The sequence below is a fragment of the Tetrahymena thermophila genome (genome assembly GCF_000189635.1).
Source record: "Tetrahymena thermophila SB210 genomic scaffold scf_8254807, whole genome shotgun sequence".
NCBI classification, from domain to species: domain Eukaryota; phylum Ciliophora; class Oligohymenophorea; order Hymenostomatida; family Tetrahymenidae; genus Tetrahymena; species Tetrahymena thermophila.
In genome coordinates, this window is record NW_002476563.1 from 182787 (window position 1) to 198907 (window position 16121).

Below are 16121 nucleotides of genomic sequence, written 5' to 3' on the forward strand. Positions count from 1 at the left end.
TATAAATGAAACCTTAAAAAATTTATTTATTTTTTACAAAATGTTTGTTTGTTTGTTGTATTTGAATTCTACAATTTTCAAATAGCTTAATTTATCCCTTACCAAATCTGAATCTTTATAATTAGTTACAAAACAAAAGAGATAAAGAATAAATAAATTAATAAAAAACAGCTATTTATTTATTATAGAGTTTTTATAATATTTTAAAATATTATTAAAAAACAAATATTTGGCTCTTCTGTATAAGAATAAACCATTATCTTTAATTGATATACACATTAAAGGGTAAGCTTTTTGATTTGAATCTAAGTTTGAGCTTATAAACCAAGCCAAATCATTAATTTTTAGATCATCTTTTGATGTAACTAAGTTAATGTTGTGTTTAGAGATAAAACTTGAATAGTTCTAATATGCTAAATCGATGACTTTTCTCTATTAATTATATTTTAAATTTTATAAAAAGGGGTGCAGGGTTATTAGAATTTATAATAAATTTTGATAATCTATTATAAATAAATATTAAGAATTTTTAAAATTAAAGTAAATTTAATATTTCTCCGCTCTACTTATAAGCATATTTAGAAATAATAATCATCATTTCTTAAATTTTTAATTAAAGGAAAACTGATACATATTTAAAGCAACATTAAGGATATAATAATTAATAAATAAATACTACTTATCAAAATTAAATCAAATTTCAATCTATTAAAAATTAATAATTAAATTACATAAAAATATTTCTTTTTTCATTCGAGGAGATAAAATTTAAAAATAAATGTTAAAAATAATTATAAAAATAAAAGACTCTTTAGCAGATTTTAATTATTGTTTTCAATATTTTCTAAACCATTACTAAATAATTAACTTTTTAGAGTAATAAAAAGATGAAAAAACACTATTAATTGGTAATTTAATTATTAGGAGCTTATATAACTCAACAACATAAAATTAATTATTATTGTCATTTTTTAAATTATTTATTTTAAATTTTTTATGAAAAATTGTAATTTATTTATTTATTTTTAAAGCAATTTAATAAATTTAAAATTTGTATTAATATTTTTAATGGTATCTCTCACTTAATTTTTTTGTTTAACCTTTCTATTGTGAGAGTATTTCTTTAAGGGAAAAAGTCAGTTTATTACTTAGAAATACACTCTTTTACATACTTTTCAATACCATCACATTCATCTAGAGTTTTGCTTTTAATGTAGAGAAGATAGTTTAGGTAATTATTTAAATTATGTTCGTATTTTATATGATTATCCCAATCTAAGGTTTTTGCTTCTAAATCCTCTACAGTAAGTCCACAAATAAAGCATTTGCGTTTGATATTTTTATCATATTTTTTTTATAAATTTCTGTACTCTGAATAGGAGTCTATGATTTATCCGAGCATCAAATTAAGAAACAGAAAATTTACAATTAGCCAAAAGCTTATGTCATAAAAAAATCTTCCCCAATATTTACTATTTTCTAAAATAAAAATTTTTAATTAATATTTCAATAAATATTCTTAAAATTTTACAAGTTCCAGGTATAACTAAAGCTTAACTAATTCCCTAAGGATTCAAAAGCCCTTCTAAAAGGGTAATTGTAAATAGATCATAGAACTCAATACTTGAATTCGTATCAACTGATCCCATAACAGTGCTCTAATTTTAAATAACAATATTTAAAAATAAATGCATTTTTTTTTTGATGATAAAATTTACTTAGGTAAAATTCTATGTAAAAGACAATGATCCAATTAGAGAGTATATAAAAATGATCAAAAAGCAAAGGATTGCTGTTTTAAACAATTTCCTAAAGTTAAGGCTAAATATTAAAAGGATTTGACTAAGATCTACACTCTGCTTAATAATATCTACAAGCAAGACTGAATAAATAATGATATTTCCTAAAGCGCAAAAGGTTAAAACAAGATAGAAAAGGTAGTATATAAAATCAAAATCAAATGCAAAAGCAGCCTAAGGATATTTTAGAATTTACTGCATAATTTTACTCCTATATTTTTATTTTATTTCTATATAATTTTGATAAGTTACTACTGGATATCTCTCAATTGTCACAATTATCATATTCAATATTGTTAAAATCAAATGAATCAGTCTAATTATTGTGTAAACCTTAAATAAATATTTTCAAAAAAAATAAATTATTCCATTTCAAATTGATTCAAAGAATCTTAAAAAATTTTATTGGATTTATAATTTCAGTAATTTAAATTTATTGTTTTTTATAAAATTTCATAATTTTAATAAAGAAATTCTAAATACTTATTAAGTAAATTAGCAAATTCTTAATTTTTAGTTTAAAATCTGTTTTTAACATTTAATTAAATTTTATTTTTACCACTTCCCCTGTTCCACTAAGATTTTAAGAAGCATCGACAATAGTTAGTTTAAATAAAAATACAAGGTTGATTATCAAGACAAGTATGAATAGAAGATTAATTAAATAACTTTGGTATTCCACAGCAAAAATTATGAGTTGATACTTGGAAAGATTTTAACAAAATCTCATTTCTTATTAGAAGTAATCAGTGTACCTAACTAATAGCTTAAGACGATTCTGTAATGTTAAAAAAATTTGAATTAATTTTATACAATCAAAGACAATTTTATTTAGTTCATCAAAAATTATTGATGAGAAAAAAATTACTTTATCTGATAAATCAACTGCTTTGTTTATGAGATTTTTTCTTATACTATGAGTGAGATAGGAAGAAAGGAGGGGAATTCTAAAGAAGAGTTTAGAAATGGACTTTTCTTTTACTATTTCAACACTTCCAACAAATTACATATAAAAGCTTAAGCTTTCTCTTAAAAGCGCCCTTTCTCTTTTCAGTTGATTAAACTTTGTTGAAATTCTGCTTTCTCTATGAAGACCCATATCTTCGGCTAGTTATTCTTATTGATAGTTATCGATTTCATCTTACTTGCTCTAAATTTAAAAATTTAGTAAATGTTAAAATCAAATAAATCTTTGGATGAGAAATTTTACTGAATCATCTTCTTTAATCTCATTATATAGTATATTATGTAATGTCATGCTTTTTTTTGCACTTGTAAACTTTTTATAAGTTCTACTCTTAAATATTTGACTCTTCTTTGAATCGTAAATTTTTGATTATCTGCTATCATTAGAACGTTTCTTTTCTAAAGATTGCTTGTTTTCAAGAGAATTTTCTTCATTACTCAACTTAGCCCTATTATAAATATCTAATTAAAATTTAAAAAACAATCAGTTTAATTTTTATTGTAAATTTAGTTTTTATTTACCTGTAAAATCGTCTTTCTTTTTCATTTCTATAAAAATGCTTAACAAAAGAGTGTTTTCTTCTTGCATTCTTAACTTTAAATTCATGTCATCTTCATTTAGATTGTCAAGTATTAGCTCTAGAGCTATAACAAAATTAAACGCTAGCTATTTATTTTAGGCAAAAAAAATTGTAAAAGATTTATATTTTATTTAATAATTAATACTCTCATTATTAAGTGATCGTGGAATGTCATAAAGTTTTTATAACAAACACTGGCACTGCAGTTAAGTGTGTTTTAGTGAATGCACTGCTGCTCTTGCTAAATTATGTAAAGTCTTGATTTAATTTTAAAGTGATAAATAAAATTGAGCAACTTGATTATATTTTCCATATTCATAATAGAAATTAATCTCATCAATGAGTTTTAGTCATCTGAACAGACAATAATAGTTAATAACAAATCTACACAGTTAGAAACTGTTTAAAGAGCTCTAATATCATTTAAATTCTCACTTTGTAAGTCTAAATTTGATTCAGTTATTATGGAATTAAGCTATATTAAGAAATTAGTGTTATTTAATAATAAATCTTTATTTTTTGAAGAAGTTCCGTTGCAGAGATTTTTAAGAGTTGCAATGCATTAGTTTATTAATAAATAATATCTTATATTTAATCTTTTTTGTTAAGAAATATTCTATTGAGATTGCTTAGATGTAAAAGAGTAAAAATAGGAACTTTTATGTTTAGTAAAGTTTGTAAAGAAGTAAAGGATCTCTCTCAAGATATTTAAATGAACATAAGACTGAGAAGATTCAATATTCTATATTTTAATATATTGTTAACTTTTTATTTTATTTTTATTCAAATATTACTTAAATTCTAAAGAAGTTTTAAAACTCCTCATTGCAATGTTCACACGAATTTTCTATGACTTTGAGTATTTGCAGCACTATTTCTTCTTGCAATTAAAGCTCTTCCTTTCTTTCTTTGTAGAATAACTATTAATTCACATCTTAATTATGGAATTATTCTATTTATTGAAGATAATTCTAAAAGCTATTTTTCATGAAGCTGAGGAAATTTCTAGTTATTTTGATGTTTCTAGGCTTCTTTAATATAGAGAGTAACTAAGCATGAGAGTGCTTAAGATTCAAAGAGTATAATCCATTTAGTATTTTCATGCAATAAAGTACTATTTTTGTGTTTTCTTTTTTCCTAATCAGTAAAGCCTTTACTTGCTAATGCAAGCTGTTGTTCATGCTGCTTTCCTAGAAAATTTAAGTCTCTTACTAATTAGGCTAAATCCATTTATTTGTATTAGAAAGAGTCTAATTTTCAATAAAAATATCTGAAATTGTGAGCAAAACCTAATAATAAAGCTTTTGATTCCAAATTAAATTTTAAGAAACCCTCATATATTTTGAAGGATGGAACAGTTTTCTAATTTCTTTAGTCCTATTCACACTATGATTTCCAAAGAGATCTTTATTATTTTAAAAATAAATTAAAAAATTTTATTCATATTTTTATGAATTTTTTATTTTAAATTATCACTTTTTTGTTAAAATTATTACAAAAACTTTTTTTTTTTTTGCTCTTTTAAATTTAATAAAATGAAATGCATTTAAAGTTTTATTTATTTATTTTTACTTAAATTTTATTTTGCGTTCTTTTAATTAATTAAAATAATTAGATTTTATTATCCATTTTTAATTAAATTAATTCAAACATTTTTTATTTGTTATTTTGTTTGTTTCTCAGATTATTTATTTGTTTAAAAATTAATTTATTTCAAATTAGAATAATGAAAAAGTTTAGAGTGAACTCATGAACAAAATTATGAAATATTGTTATTATTACCCATCTACTAAATTTGGTATTAAATTTAGTTGTGAACCTTTTACTATCCATAAGAACTTGTAAGGCTTTGATTTTATTAAGCAGCCAACTCTTCAATGAAGTTCATTAGGATCAAAAAGTATTAGTGATCCTTCTTTTTTAATAGTGTGACTAACTATTCGAAGAAAACTTTACTTTTTCTTCTTTGATCTGATTCGTTGCACATAATTATTTCATTTAAAATATTATTTGCAAAGGTAGAATATGATTTCTCTTTTACTGATTAGAGACTCACTTATTTGAAGACATTTATAAAATACTTAAAAGATTCAAATTGTTTAAAGCTCTTTTCAAATGATAAAAGTACAATTTAGTCATGACTTTATATAGAAACATGATAATTCTTTTAAATATATTTGGTAAACTTAGTTAAGAAATAAAGCTTTTCAATATCTTTTTTAATTATAAAGCTCCCTTACAAATTAAGTTATAGTTATGTAATTTCTCTTTAAGTGGTATTTCCTTTACCTTTTTGCTAGACTTAAATATTGTAAGAATCTTTATATTAAGGATAAACAATAGCAAAAGCATCAAAGAAGAAATTAAGATCATCATAGTTTATCAAATTTGCATCTTTAATTCCATAAAGAGATATATCTTTAAGCAAACTAACAAATTTAATTATAAATTCTTCTTTTTTAATAGCTGTTTCACTGTATTTATCTAATTCAATAATTGGCTAATTTCCTTCCTTTGCAAGCTATTGAGCACCAAATGTTCTAATTAATTATAAAAATTCATTTTAATTAAAAGCTAATCCTTTATTTTATTTTACTTGTATATTTATTTTAAGGTTAGGAATTTCCTTTCAATTAAGAACTTTAATTTGTCATAAAATAAAATGAGTGTCAGAATTGAATTTTTTTATATTTAGATGCTTTCTAAGTATCTTTGTTTAATTAATTGCTGGTGCAAAGGCGCTTACCTTTAAGTTTGTCTTTCTTGTCTATAAACAAATTCTTTAGATGGTTCTTTTGGCACCTAATCAAGCTTCTAAAACCTATCATAAAGTTTATTATGTTTTCTAAGCTGCTCAACTATCTGAATCATCTTGACCTCTTCATAATTTTTAACATAGCTCTCAAAATCTTCAGATATTGTATCATATAGTTTCTATTACATGCCAGATATGCTTAGTTAAGCTTACTTGATATTTTTAAGGTTGTTGAACTCTTTCTTCACTTTATTTTTCATAATGCATTCAGACAGCATATATATCAACTAGGAAAGATCAATGTCAAATTAATTTTATATTTTTTTTAGGATGCATCTGATATTCTGACAAACCAATTTTATCTTTTTTAAAGTTAATAAATTTTGATATTAAAATATTCTTCTTTTTGAAATATTTTCAGTATTTAATTGAGTTTAATATATTTTGTCTAAGTTTTTAAATTATTCAAAATATTCTTTCATTTAATTACTAAAATTATAAACAATTAAATTTATTATCTAAATTTATAATTTTTTTGTAGATTCTCAATTACAGATTATTCAGTCATATAAATCGAAGATCAGTAATGTGAAATAATTTTTTTTTAAAAATACAGAAATTCTTGAAACTCTAACAAGCAAAATTACTTAGAAATTACATTAAAATTAGTTCAAATTTAATCTTCATAAAAATGAGGAATTTTAGAATAATTAAAACTTTTATTTAGTTTTTTTAATTTAAATAAACTCTTTTTTTCAAACTTAAAGTTTACCCTAATTAATTTCATATTTTACTAAACAATTTATTCTCCTCTTTTTAGTTTATTTTCAAAATAATTCATATTTTTCACTTTGGTTTAATGGTATTTAAAATATTTAATTGTTTATTTAAAATTTTAATTTTAATTTTCATAAAATTTTAAGTTTTTAAATAACTTTAAAACATTAAAAATGAATATTTTAAAAAAATATACCAATAATAGCTAATCTGTTAATATCTCTTGTTCTGTGGTGGGTATTTCTTCTTCATTAGCTTCAAAATTTGTCCAACCTCTTTTATTTATTTCTTAGTAACTGTCTAATATTATTTATAAAAGACCATCTTTAGTTAAGTTCCAATTATGGCCTGAATATAAGTAATTCCAATACTCTAGTGGAGAGTCTATAATATCTACATTATTTTCCTGTTAAGAGATCATATTTAAAATTGATAAGATAATAATTATTTTACTGCTTCTTTTTGCAGAGCTACTTTAGGAGCAAATCCTGGTTGGTTTGGCTTATCAACATTTAAAGTTTTATCTTCAAAAAACTCTTTGGTATATTCCTTTATTTTAGCTTAAAGTAACTGCTCTGATTCTAGCGAATGCTATCCAACATATACGACTCCTTCTATATACTGTAGATTTAAAAAATGTTATCAATTGAGTAATAAAGTAAAAATAAATTGCATTTACTTTTGAGAATTAAGTGAGGTCTTTTAAAATTACGTGTTGTAAAATTTCATTCATTTCAGTTATTGAGAAGTTGAGATTTGAATCTTCAGTTTATTGAATATATCTATATAATAATTCAATATTTTATTTTTAATCTAAATAAGCAAAAGTTACATTTATAACAAGACTTTAAAAGTTTCTTATTTAATAATGTATGGCGTTTATGGACTAAGCAAGAACTACTTCATATCTTCATATATCATTATTCTCTAACATTAAATTATACTTAGCTAATTTTTCTCTGAAAGAGTGCTGAGTAACTTCATCAGGCTTTTGTACATGTATATATCTTAGTATAATTCTTATTTTGTTTTACTTTTTTATTAGAAATCATTGAAGTGCTTATGAGATTCTATGAAAAGCTAAACTGGAGATATCTGTTAATATATAAAAAAATAATAATAAATAAATTTAATAATAATGTTTTAAAAATTAATTACCTATAGGATAAGATTAAGTATTTTTTGCTAGTTTTCAGGTATTAATTCAGCTAAGCAGTTTATTTTTTTTTATAATTTTATTGGGTCTGAGCTTTAAGAATGTTAAATGTTTATTTGCTTCTTAAGCACAGATAAAAGCATCTCAAATATATGAGTTTATCCTGCTTTTGTTGAAAATGGAGAGTTTAATTTCTAAAATATTGATTATAAATAAGGCTTAAATTCATGCTCCCTTAAACAAACTGACTATAATATAATTCCAAGTAAAATTTCAGCACCTACTTCATAATTGATCAAATTAAGGAGATCATCAAATCTGTACAAAAGTTCTTTTTAATTAAATTCATTATTTTTGCTGAAGTTAATTAAAAATCTAATCACGCACTCCAAAGTGCTTTAATAAAACTGAGGACTCAACTATTGCAATAAATAAAAAATAATTTCATATTATAAAAAATTTAATTTAAATTGAATTGAATTTAGAAAATTTAAATAAGTGAATCAAAAGCTTTTTTTATAAAAGCAAAAAATAAATTCATATTTTTAATCTAAAATTTTATTTTTAAATATATTATTAAGTTTTATTCTTATTAGATTTAGAAAATATAAAGCATTTTAAACAAAAAAGTATTATTTTAGCAACCACTTAATTTAAGTATAAGTAATACAGCTAAATTTTTTAATTATAAAATTAAGAAAATATAATTATTGATAACTATTTCTTGAAATAAAACTTTCAATGTATAAAAATAATAAGCTGATAAAAAATTAAATACATGGAAAAAATGTTAAAAAATTAATAGGAATGTTAAAATTTAAAATAAGAAATTTTTTTTGATTTTCAAATATCAAAAATAAGTAAATATTTAATGAAATTATTTGGATTCTTCTTATAAAATGAATTAAAATTTATAAAGAATTTGAATAATTTTATTGACACTTTAAATATTTTTAAAAATAGCAAACATTAATTTTCTTAACTTTAAATTGAATTATTAAATTAAATTGATAAATAATTTTAAAATAAATTAATTAAAAATTTTATAATAAATTAATTAAATAATTTTACAATGAGTAGTTTAGAGATTGATTTATGAACTCTCAGATTTCTTATGATGTTTTAAAACTTTTAAAAGAGGATGTGATTTTCATTCTTATGCATGATCTTAAACTCATTATTAATTGTTTAAATATATTTATTTATAAGATTTGATACTGTTTCATTTTTTTGTCCCTTATTTTTACTAGACTCCTCAAAAAGCAAGGAATCAATCAAATTTTCTAATTTAAAGAAGGAAATAAGTTGAGTTTCTGAGCCAATTTCAAACATCCTGTATAAGTTATTTTCATCTTCTCCATAAAATAGCTCTACATTTTTCAGCTCTTTGAAGAATGTTTCAACATGGTTAATGGCTTATTTTAAAGTCTCTGTCATGTGGTCATATGCTTAATTAAAATGCAGCTTCTCTAAAAATTTTAAAAAAATTCAATAAATAAACAATTTCAAATATTTAAGATAAAATCAAATATAAATACCTTTGCTTAGGAGGAAAATTAATATCATATTTTCGATTTTAGATGCATTTAAACTTTCATCTTCTTAGAATAATTCTTTTCTTTCAAAAATAGTTTTTTATTCTAAAATTGCAAGTTTGTTTTGTAAATTATTATTGTGCTCGCTTAAAATATTAAAACTGCCTAAATTTTCTCCATTTCCAGCACTTCCCCCATCTTGTTTATTTAAAGGCAAGACAGCATCGTCGATTCTATTCAATACTGCAGGTGCAGTGATATTTAATACATCAGCTTTTTTCTTTTTTGAATCTTTAGACTGAGAGTTTTAAGCATTTTTTGTATTGATTATAAAGTTGAGGATTACTTGTTAATATAGCTCTTAGAGCTCTTTCTATGATTTTTTCCCCTTCATAGAAGTGTACTCTTAATAAAATATCTTAAGTAATGCATTTATCTGTAAATTTAATTTTATCCTTAAGTAAAGTCTGATTATATTTGAGACTTCTATTATAATTTATTCTAGTTCTTAGTCGAAATCTCCAAAGACAACTATTTTATTTATAAACTTTTTAATCCAGTGATCTTACTGATACAAACTCTTTTAAACACTAAATCCAACAAAAGCACTAAGACTTTATATAACCTAATTTGTTATAAATTCTATTTTTTCAGTTGTAAATTAACCTAAATCCATAGCAGTTCGAGTAACCTTCATTACAGTAATCAAAAATTATAGTTAATATCTCCCTTTTTCTTCTCTTTCCTATTTTTATTCTATTAAATTTATTTAGTTTTATCTTTGTTTTACTTTTAAACGAAACTTTACTTTGAGTCATATTTTGAAAATTAACTGCAAAATTGTATTCAAAATCAGGCAACCCTTTTTCCCATAAATCAACTAAAATTTGCAAAATTCTCTAATCAAACTACTTCACATTTTAAATGTAACCCTCCTGCTCTTACTGAACTTACTTGAAAATATCAGCTGTTTTAGAAGTACAATTCTTCTTCTCAATTTATTCCCAAACATAGCTTTTAATATTTTTTTAATATAAGTTAAAATTTTTGATTGATATTTTGAAAAACAAAAAAATACTTTCTGTTTTCAGAGCGTGCAAGTGACAAATAAGGCTCATCATCTAAAAATAAAACTTCAAAGAGTTATAAAAAGCTTGTTTTAATACTTATGTGCATATCACTTGACCTTAGAGCATTAAAAATATGATTTTCATTTATTCCTAAACTATCTTTGATGATCATAATTGAATTCTTATTCCTTCCTCTGCATAGATTCGCAAGTAAATTCAATGCAGAAGAAATATACCTTATATATTATAATAAATTTTTATCCTTATCAATAGAATCTTTGCTCATCTTCTCCAAAGAAAAAGTAATTCTATCTCCTTTGTTTCCTTCTATTCCTAAATCTTCCAAAGATTTATTATTTGCCTAAATATCCTCAGGTCTTTAGCTATAAAAAAACGAAACATTCACTCCGTTCGCATTTGAGCTATCATGTAATTGAATGATCGGTCTCCCATCTTTCTTAGACAGTAGTTCGCTGCAACATTTATTTTAGTATCTATATTTATATTACAAATATTTTAAATATAAAAACCATAAAAAAGTTTTATTTGTTAATAAAATTAATTTTTTAAAGTTTAATTGAAATTAAAATTATTAATAAATAATTGAATTGCCCTAAAAAATAGTTTTAAAATGTATTTAAAAATTAAAAAAATAAATAATTACATTTAGATGGGACGCTGTAACGGATCAATTATAGCCAAGCATATGAACTCAACAAAGAATATTTAATCTGAAATATTTGATTTTGTGTCATCTAAAGGTTCCAATAATCTTACCCATTCTGCAATTTCCTCTCCTTAGGTGTTTTCATTTTTGAAATTTTCAACATTCTTAACTGCTTCTTTAAGTAAGGCACCAACTTCTTTTGGATAATAACGTAGTTAGCCAGAAAATAAATCATCATTCTCAAATATGTAAGAAGACCAACTTGAATTTTACTTTGATCCCAGCAGAAGGATGTTGTATATCTTAATAGGGAGCTGTTAAAGATGTTTGTTTACAATAAACAGAGGAGATTTATCACTAACATTTCTAATATTACGGATAAATTTAAATTTGTCTTTAGACCCTTAACTACTTTTGCTTCCATGAGACATAACATCAATAAGTCTAGCTAACAAAATAAGCAACTCAAGTATTTTTTATTCCTTCAAAATTTACTGTTTCATCTAAATAGTAAATTAGCTATCAGTTGAGTCTTTCATCAAAAGATTTTCTAGCTCAGTGAGTGATTTTTAGACTTACTGTTATTCCGTTTCTAAAGCTTTTTATTAAAGACTAGCTTCTTGATATGAAAAAGAAATGACATCTTCACTGATTTTTTCATTTGTTTGCTTTTTAGATTTGTCTAAAGTTATGGCAAAATTTTACAGATAAAAATGAAACTACAAAAGAATATTATAGATTTGCAAAGACTGTTCAATAAATTCAACTACTTGCTTTTCAGTAGTAATAAATGCATGAAGGTAAGGTATGCTTACTCCAGATATCTTTTTTTAAATGCTAATTTCTAATTTCCCCTTCTCAATTAAATTAGCAGCAACATATTTTCTTTCATAATTATAAATTTTAAAAGTATCTTGTTGATAAATATTCTTTCTCTCGTTTGTAGTCTTATCTTTCTTAATATAAAAGTAGCAATCTTCTTCTTTTCCATTATAAGTCAAAGATAACTTCCCCACTCTTAATTAGTCTTAAGTTAAAAACAATCTAATTAATTAATTATTAATAAATAAATAAATGATAATAAGCTAAAAAGTATTTTTTTAGAATTAGCTTGAATTAAAAATATATTTTAAATTTTAAAAGACAGTCAAAGCAGATTAGCAATTTAAAATTTAATATAATTGCAATAATCTACCAAATTAGTATAAATGTAATTCTTTTATTTACAAATATTCTAACCTGGAAAAGCATAAACATTTTTTGAATATTTGTTAATATTTTAATTTGAAGTTTTTGTTTGAAGGAAAATTTAATTAATATTTTTTTTTTAAATTAGTTCAAATCAAAAATGATTTGTTAATATTGTAAAATCTTTCAATTTCCTTTTCTAACAAATCTATTTTTCTTATTTTGAATAGTGAAAAATATGTTTTTATCAATTAATTAATAAATAACCTTAAAGGAATGATTAAATGAATTTAAACCCTTAAATTATTTATTTATTTAAAGCTAATTTAAATTATAATGAAGCAGATATTGGTTTTATTTATATTAAGAATATTTAAAAAAATATTAATAGTTTACCCTGTGGCTAAGTTTTTCAATCTAAAACACTCATCACTAAATAACTCTCCTAAATTAATTTTAACAAATCAATATTTCACTCACTTAAATTTGAAAGCTTATTTATCAAAGTATTTTATATAATATAAATTACCTCCTTTGTAATGATCTGATCTTTGTATTTCCCAGTGACAATATGAAGAATTAGGATTCTCTAGCTCATATAATAATTAAAAATTATCGGGAGAAAAAATTTTGCTTTATTCTAGCCCTCTAATAACTAAGTTATCACCATGACCAGATTATTATTATTCTTCTTAGCTATTTTACACTTTGCAAGTTAAGCTATATTTACTGAATTTTTTTTCAGAAACACTAAGAAAGGCTCCTGAATCGAGATGTTTAATTTTTATGATATCTCCTGTTTTGAATGCTATACCGTCCTCTGGTAAATCATTATTTTATTCAATGTACTCACTTCCCAAATAGCATTTCACCTGAAAAATTTATATTTTATAAATTTAAAGATTTTTTAACAAAAATCCAAAATGAATTACTTTAAACTTAGATGATTCTTCACTAGCATAAATTTAAGATACACTGCTTTATACAATTTAATTCGATAGAACATTTTCCTTTTTTAATAAGAAAATATTTATTTAAATTCTAATATGCTTTTTTCTTACTTTCAAAATTTTGTTGGTCACCTAAACATTTAAAAAAAATAATCCTTTTTTAATTTCTTATATATTAATCACATCAGAGTCGAAAATTTTATCTCCTAACCTACGACTATAGTCATTTGGAAGCATTCTAAATACAGAGAAAGAATTTGGATACTTCTCTAATGTGCATTAAATACATCCATTCTATTTTGCAGGCTTTTAAGGATTGAAAGTTAAAAACATTTTTGAATATTAATGATAAAGCAAAACTTATTTGCCATAAACAAGTAAATCTCCATTATCATCTTCGTTCAATTAGTTTTGTTAACTCTATAAATTATCCCCGTTAAGAGTATTCTGATACTTCTAAGTTTCTAATTATTAGCTGTAAATTTATTGACTTGAATTAAGCTATTTCAAAGTTCCATATATTTATTTTTTAGAATTTGAGCTGGCACTTTAAACACTAGTAATTGCATTAAGTTTCTATATTTCTAATGATTATCTTGGGTTCAATATTTAAAACAAGCATCTCCTAAAATTTGCAACTGGGTTGTCCAACGATTGAACTTATTCACTAACACATTCAAGTTAATTTTTTGTATTTGTTATAACCAAATAGCTTCTAACTGATTATCTTTCATTCTTTTTTTGTAAGTTTAAACAAAATTCATTAAAAAATATCTAGTTTATTTTCAATTTTAGTTTAAAGTTCAAAAATGTATTTTTTGTGTTTTAAAATAATTTCTTTCAAAATTTAAATTTTTTTTCTAAATTGTAGAAAGTAGAAAATATCAAATAAGGCAAAGCTTTTTGAAGCTTAAATTTACTCTTTTTACAAATAAAATATTAAAATATTTTGAATGTAACATCTTTTTTTATTTAAAATAAGTATTCAATGTAAAATTACTTCTTTTTTATTCTCCTGCTTGAATTTTAAATAAACGATGTCATTAAATTTTAACGTTTTAAAAGGTTTATCTGAAGATTTCGATTTATTTTAAGAGTTTTCTGGAGTATTTAAAGAAAACCTAGGGAAAAAAATTTCATTCTAAAGTCTGGATTTGGTGCTTTTAACAATCGGAATTTGAGATATTTCTCCATTACTATTTATATTTTCAACTTCATTATCAAAATGAACAGTTTGATCTATTAATTCTAGTTAATCATTAATGTTACTCCTCGACTGCAAACTATCAAAAAACTTCTTAGACTTGAAAGAATGTAATTTAGGAAGAGTCTGAGGAGATACTGAATCTTATTTTTAATTAACTAAACTAACTTTCTTTTCATCTTAAAAGCTTATCCTTTAGTTAGCACTTTGAGCTCTAGGCGCCTCTTCTATATGGTTTGTCATAGCAGGTCTAAATAATTTTAGTATTTATTCTTAATCCTATCTATCTTCTACAAGCATATCATCTTATCCATTCCATAAACTATTAAAATAGCGTTTCTTTAAAAAAATATCTAAATATTTAAACCCACTATTGATTTATATCAAATCCATGCTTAATTATATATTTCAAAATATCAGAATTACAGATTGATTCAATTTAAATAATCAGTAAGTAAGTAAGTCTATTAATCTTAATAAGAAACAAATATTAATTATTTTTTTTTTTTGCGTAAAAAAAGCTAAAAATCAAATCTTATTCTTTTTTGTATAGGATTAAGCAAAGCAAATTAAATTTCATAGCAACTATCACAAATCTTTAAAATAAACACAAATTTTTTTTCTATTTTAAATTTTTTCTCATTTTAATCTTTGGCTATTATCAGAAGAATTACTGAGAATCTTTCTTAACACATAAAATTAAAGATTTATGTAACTTATTTTCATTTTATTTTCAATTTTTAAAACAATATTTATTTATCATTCATTAACAATTTATGAATATTAAATATTTTTTTTAATTTTCAAAACTTTAAATCATAAAAAAAACAAATCAAAAATAAAAAAGATGAAAAATACTTCAGATAATTAAATGTAAATAATAATTTAATTGTAGGAAAACATCAAGTACATGTTCAATTAGCTACCTTTAATATTATAAAAAGGTATTAATTATCTTAAGTAAATAATAATATTCAAGTGGCATAAGTTATATCTTAAATATATTTTTGATAAGAAATTAATCTTTTTATTGATAATTTTCTAGTAGTTTTATATAAGAAATAATAATTATAATTATAAATTTTGTTGTTTTAAAAATGAAAAGGAAGTATATCCTTTCTTAGGTTTTATTAAAATTTATTATTTAACTTTATTTTATTTATTATGAATGAAAAAAGATTTAAAAAAATCTAAATATTTTTATTTACTTTAATAATTTTATAGAAATAAATCTTATTGTTGATGAAATAAAAAAAATAAATAAACGTTATTTTGCATTACTTGCTTTATTTTAATTTTTCTGTTAAATTTTTAAATGTTACTTTTAAATTTATGCTATGGTTGATTGTTTGATTAATTAAATAATTAGGCTTTTTGATATCTTTGTAAATTGTAAATGAATTAATTAAAAAAAGTTATGAAAACAAAATTTTAATCTAATTTGCTAATTTATTAATGAAAGAGTGAGATGAA

The 16121-nt window shown here is 22.3% G+C and overlaps 1 protein-coding gene across 1 annotated transcript; it reads right to left on the reverse strand. All coding sequences in view use genetic code 6, as the record gives it.

Annotated features, from left to right (window-relative positions):
* Positions 1-1078: 1078 nt before the first annotated feature.
* On the reverse strand, positions 1079-15041 carry TTHERM_00538870 (MIR domain protein; the record flags this gene model as incomplete). The annotated part of the gene is made up of 26 exons (XM_001007911.2): positions 1079-1479; positions 1532-1658; positions 1719-2132; positions 2359-2577; positions 2668-2949; positions 3010-3227; positions 3288-3432; positions 3492-4088; positions 4141-4751; positions 5129-5886; positions 5943-6463; positions 7075-7284; positions 7332-7499; positions 7558-7660; positions 7711-7973; positions 8037-8453; positions 9106-9503; positions 9573-10325; positions 10378-10583; positions 10648-11133; positions 11304-12350; positions 12891-12939; positions 13024-13366; positions 13427-13504; positions 13556-14179; positions 14445-15041. 26 exons carry the CDS (start codon positions 15039-15041, stop codon positions 1079-1081), a joined length of 10035 nt encoding a protein of 3344 aa, XP_001007911.2.
* Between the last annotated feature and the right edge of the window lie 1080 nt (positions 15042-16121).